This window comes from Amia ocellicauda, chromosome 2 (assembly GCF_036373705.1).
Source record: "Amia ocellicauda isolate fAmiCal2 chromosome 2, fAmiCal2.hap1, whole genome shotgun sequence".
Taxonomy (NCBI): domain Eukaryota; kingdom Metazoa; phylum Chordata; class Actinopteri; order Amiiformes; family Amiidae; genus Amia; species Amia ocellicauda.
The window spans coordinates 33,569,138-33,575,137 of record NC_089851.1 but is presented as its reverse complement, the minus strand read 5'-3'; the positions used below and the strand labels follow the sequence as shown (position 1 = coordinate 33,575,137).

General features: G+C 37.2%; 1 protein-coding gene across 5 annotated transcripts in view; it reads left to right on the top strand.

Annotated features, from left to right (window-relative positions):
* Nucleotides 1-3,401: 3,401 nt before the first annotated feature.
* The window catches only part of LOC136769284 (RNA-binding Raly-like protein), a 220,562-nt gene continuing 217,963 nt past the window's right edge, over nt 3,402-6,000 (top strand). Inside the window, exon 1 of one of the 5 annotated variants that reach the window (XM_066723300.1) lies at nt 3,402-3,637. In XM_066723300.1, coding sequence (XP_066579397.1) covers nt 3,409-3,637 — 229 coding nt within the window. In that variant the 5' untranslated portion in view covers nt 3,402-3,408. The remainder of the gene's footprint in view (nt 3,638-6,000) is intronic. The other 4 variants (XM_066723298.1, XM_066723296.1, XM_066723299.1 and 1 more) reach the window with 4 other exon arrangements.

The following is a 6,000-nucleotide window of genomic DNA, read 5'->3' as shown; positions in this document are numbered from 1 at the left end:
AGACATTCCAGTTGTGTATCCCAAATTCATTTCTTCCTTCGTTGTCCGTCACAGGAAGATTATGGAAGTTTATTTTTGTAGATTAAAGTAATGTTGACATAAAAAAGAACTCAAATTGCAGAAGCCAAAGAAAGAAGAGAATTACCTTTACAGTGATGTGTTTGGTGCCCTTTTAAAGGTCAGCAAAGACACGGTTCAACAAATCTTTACAAAAAGTTTTAAATGTTCTTATACTTTAAAATGGAACAGCATCATAGACAGTCTTTCGGGACAACAAAACAAACATAATTTTAAAGATGTAAGTGCCAGCAATAAATTTCCAAAAAAGCAATGAATTCCTTAAAAGATACTTGAAAATGTCCCTTTAATCTCTTATCATTTCAGATATACAGTATACACTCACCTAAAGGATTATTAGGAACACCATACTAATACGGTGTTTGACCCCCTTTCGCCTTCAGAACTGCCTTAATTCTACGTGGCATTTATTCAACAAGGTGCTGAAAGCATTCTTTAGAAATGTTGGCCCATATTGATAGGATAGCATCTTGCAGTTGATGGAGATTTGTGGGATGCACATCCAGGGCACGAAGCTCCCGTTCCACCACATCCCAAAGATGCTCTATTGGGTTGAGATCTGGTGACTGTGGGGGCCAGTTTAGTACAGTGAACTCATTGTCATGTTCAAGAAACCAATTTGAAATGATTCGACCTGTGTGACATGGTGCATTATCCTGCTGGAAGTAGCCATCAGAGGATGGGTACATGGTGGTCATAAAGGGATGGACATGGTCAGAAACAATGCTCAGGTAGGCCGTGGCATTTAAACGATGCCCAGTTGGCACTAAGGGGCCTAAAGTGTGCCAGGAAAACATCCCCCACACCATTACACCACCACCACCAGCCTGCACAGTGGTAACAAGGCATGATGGATCCATGTTCTCATTCTGTTTACACCAAATTCTGACTCTACCATCTGAATGTCTCAACAGAAATCGAGACTCATCAGACCAGGCAACATTTTTCCAGTCTTCAACTGTCCAATTTTGGTGAGCTTGTGCAAATTGTAGCCTCTTTTTCCTATTTGTAGTGGAGATGAGTGGTACCTGGTGGGGTCTTCTGCTGTTGTAGCCCATCCGCCTCAAGGTTGTACGTGTTGTGGCTTCACAAATGCTTTGCTGCATACCTCGGTTGTAACGAGTGGTTATTTCAGTCAAAGTTGCTCTTCTATCAGCTTAAATCAGTCGGCCCATTCTCCTCTGACCTCTAGCATCAACAAGGCATTTTCGCCCACAGGACTGCCGCATACTGGATGTTTTTCCCTTTTCACACCATTCTTTGTAAACCCTAGAAATGGTTGTGCGTGAAAATCCCAGTAACTGAGCAGATTGTGAAATACTCAGACCGGCCCGTCTGGCACCAACAACCATGCCACGCTCAAAATTGCTTAAATCACCTTTCTTTCCCATTCAGACATTCAGTTTGGAGTTCAGAAGATTGTCTTGACCAGGACCACACCCCTAAATGCATTGAAGCAACTGCCATGTGATTGGTTGGTTAGATAATTGCATTAATGAGAAATTGAACAGGTGTTCCTAATAATCCTTTAGGTGAGTGTATAAGAAATAACCCCCCCCCAAAAAAAAAAAAATGCTACAAAACTCAAATCCACCATTTGTAGGTGCAGGTAAAGTTCAATTTTAAGACATTTTAAAAGCAGTTTTGCACATTTCCACTTGATGAAAGATCTGGCTAAATAATTCCACACACCTACATGTATTTTTTTCAAAACAACACATATTTTTAAAGCATTTTTGTTTCCTGCTATCACATCAAAAGATACAAAGCTTCCCTAGGGTTTCTCGACTCATGCTGTTTTACTTTTGATGAGAACAGATTCAAAATGTATCCAACAGTGTGACATTTTCAATTGATTACCACATGTAGTCTTCTATGTGGTCTTCTTGGCCATTTTACATCATTTGGGATCCATACCATATCATCTATAGTCCATCTCTGATCTGTTCTTCTTGCAGTGTCTTGCCCATTGCCATTTTAATAACTTCACTCTTTCAGTATCACTCAATGTTTGTTCTCTGATCCATTTTTTTAAAGAGTGTATTCTAAGTATGCCTTTGTACATCCATATTTGTGTTGCTTGGAGTTTGTGTGTCGTTTTTGCATTCAGTGAGCAGCTTTTGGAGCCATAGCTGAGCATAAGTAGTATGCATTTGTTAAATAATTTATTTCCGCTTAATATTGTAGTGTTTCTTTCAATGTACTCAATTGCACTGTTCTTTGATAATCCTCCATCTGTGCCCATTTGTTAACTCCTTTAAGTCTTGTTTGATTTAATTCCTCTCAGTCTTTACAAAGAATATATATAATGACAAAAACCTGGCAAACATTCGATTTAATCTGAGTGCAACACTGATAATAACTCATAGGAAAAGCAGCTGACAAACAGTAGTATCCAGGGATGATGTCTTTGCATTATGCTATTATCACAAAGTATAACTTTTTGTCCGGGAATATGAGGCAGTTAAAAACGGGAAAGTATAATGAAGACTTAAACTTTTATAGTTTCCATTTTTCTTTATTCACTGGCAGTCACAACTGGGGGGGTAAAATGACAATCATCCTGAATTACCAATAAAATATTATGTTTCTGATAAACCATTGATTAATATGTAAATGATCATCTTTCACAGCATTCTTCTTTTCCACTCTCACATGCCAAGCTCATCCAACAACATTTCAGTGGAGATGGTTGAGAATAAGGCACCCATGTAATGTACCCTACATGTATTTGCCTTGTAAAATAATAATTATTATTATTTGTCTCCCCACAATCTTAATGATTAAACATGATTATGACTTGTGCAACAAAGTCTATGTGTGTCTTTTTAACAACATATTGTATTCACATTTGTGGCCAGAAAGCTACAGTAATATTATCTAAACTGAATGATTATAATAAGTGTATGCAAAATAAGTATGCAATCATTTGTTTTATTGCCACGTCAGTTTAATTTCACTATTCCAACTACATTACATGATGAACTTAATTGGGATCACAACCAAAACACCTTTACAGCAACATGATATAGAGATACACACATACAGAATACATTCGCCTTGTCTTTTGCAAATTCTTCAATATTTGTATCATCACAAATAATATTATTAAAAGATGAACAAAAAACTGCGTGTGTGCGTGTCTGTGATGCACGACCAGCTCCCATCTGCGCCTGTCAAGCTCTGAAACTAAAACCAAATGAATATTTCAAATTAATTGCGTCTTTTTTTTTTTTTGGTCTGGTTACGTAGATCCTGCCAAAAAAAGGGGGCACTGCATCTTTAAAAATCTCAAGCAAAACACACAACCCATTCAGTCAAAATTGTAGGATGATAAGCACTGGGTACCTATTTTACTTTTGGAGAGCCGCTAGCAGTGGAGACAGGACTTGGCGTCTGCGGGCTTCCCTGCGCTCATTGCTGCGAGTCAGACTGAATCCGAGTCACATGACACAGCCCGGGGCAGAGACTGAGAGAAAAGCGCTTCATTTCAGCGTCCACCGCCATACTGTATTTTATACCAAATCTCATTTTTATTGCAACATTTTACTCCCGCTCGGTGAGTACCTTTTCAATGGCATTTTTACACACCTTTTTTGTCTTTTTTGTTTTTTTATTTTTCCCTCTTGCGCTGGTGTTGAACATGAGAATTGAAGTATGGTTTTTAGCGGTTTTTTTCCCAGGCTCCAAGTTTTTAGCAGGCAGTGATTCTGCACAGCATTAGATCTGTGTGACTCAGTAGCGACAGTCACTGGAAAACACATACTTGCAGTCCTGTAAAATATGCAACTGGTTTTTATACAAGCGGGTGGCAGTTTTATATATATTTTTATAGCATGTCTACTTGTGGTTTTGAAACCTTTTTTTTTTCTCTCTCGTTTTCTATCGGTCTGACTTTTGCTGTGGCTATGCTTTGCTTTGTATTTTGCAGTGTTGTTTCCCAGAGTTTTGTCCTTTTGCGAGCTCGGTGCATGGCACTGAGAGCGCCTCTGATTTTATTTTATTCCTGTTTTCCTTTGCGAAAATCCTTTTTAAACCTGGTGATATTTTAACTTGAAACTTTTCTTGCAGCTTATTGATCACAGGTTATTTTTTTCTTTCTTTTTTTGAATTTCTAATACTTTTGCGTATTTCAGTATCAAAATATTTTTTGGGGAGATAGTTTTTTTGTGTGTTTTTTTTTTTTTTTTTTTTTTTAATTAGTTGGTACAAGCAGTGGATTTGAAATGTTTCTTGGAAAAAAAATGAAGTGCGTTTTTGGTTTCCTTGGTTTCCACGAAGATGAACAGCCAAGTCCCCTTCGCAGGTATTTCATGAGGACATATGCATTGTCTTTACAATAAAAGCGACACATCAATGAATTATATATCTGTGCCTGGTTTATTATTTAATAAACAATGGACCATATTCAACATAGATCTCAGTAAAGACACATTTTCTTAGAGGTTTGCACGGTGTTTCGTTTTCATTCCTGTATTTTAAAATAATGCTTTATTTTGTAGCTATTGCAATCGAAAGGCAGTGGTTGGGTTGCAGGACAGGTGCTCTGTGAACTTCAAACATGATGCATTTGTCTAACAATGTAGCCCTTTTGTGTAACATCAAATGCTATGCATGCAGTTCTCTGGCACTTACAGATACAAACTAGTGCTGTTGATTTTCTTTTCCATCGCAAATAAGAGGCAACCAAAAACGTGTTTTAGATGAACATGCATTTCTTTTTGAGCAGGTTAGCATTTTGTTTAAGTTTAGGCTATGTTAATCACCTTCTGCGAGCTACATGGGACTCTCTCTCTATGTGCTTTGCAACAACAACAACAACAACAACAACAACAACAACAAATACATTTCCATTCCAGTTTGCCTTCCACTTTGTAATAAATTACTAGGATTGTGATATTAGAGTCTGGTCATAGGAAAACGGAATATGACAGGAGATGTCAGAAACCGCAGGCGACTGCATCTGGATGTGTTATTGCAATGGGGCCAGCAGTTGTCTGTAGGATGCGTCAATGAAATCCGACCCACAGGAGAATTGATTAATTGCCAGGAGTGCAATAATGCTGCTAAATGTCATCGATTCATGACTACAGGTTCAGGACTGTAGACTGTAAAATATGAAGCGTGCTGGGGAGGAATTACAAATAGGTTAACGATATCTATGATGTATCAATTTCCAGTTCAGTTTTGTTTTGAGGCTCTTTTTGTCGTTCCCTCCTCCCTTTCCAGTAATCGCTGATACCAGATCCAGGATCATTAGCATTTCTATACGCAGAATGTGTGATTTTATTTTACAGTTTTCTTATATTTTTCAGGACTGTAAAACTGACTGTCAGTTTCTCTCACATTCTCTTTTGAAAGTGCAAGCATGGGTGTTGAGAGTATGTTGTGACTGTAGAAATAAGTTTGAGAAGACTAGAAGAGTCGGTTTGTAGAAGACTGGGTTTGTAGATGAGAAGGTTTGTGATGATTATGGTTATTGTGCATCCCAAGCATCATTAAATAAATAAATTAAGACAATGAACAGAATGCTTTGGAGGAGCAAAACACATTGATAATTAGATAGTTTATTGTAATCACTATTTATAAATAGACAAGCAAATACACCAAAACTGTTAAAGTATATATTTGTGTACTTTCTCTTCCTACAGTTTTTAACTTTTAAGGAGGCAATATCCCAGTTGAAACTGCCACTGTCTTTGGAACTGTTGGAATATTGATTTCTATGAAGATTTGATCTTTTCTTTTTTCTATTTTAATAGTAATCAGGACTTGTTTCTTTCATTTTTGCATTTAACAAATGTGTAAGTTTAGTCAATATATATTCCAAACAAAATATGTAGTGTACATGAAGTTCAATTTATTCCAAGTAAATCCATAACGATTGCCAAACCATAAGCATTTCGATAACAGGCAGATGCA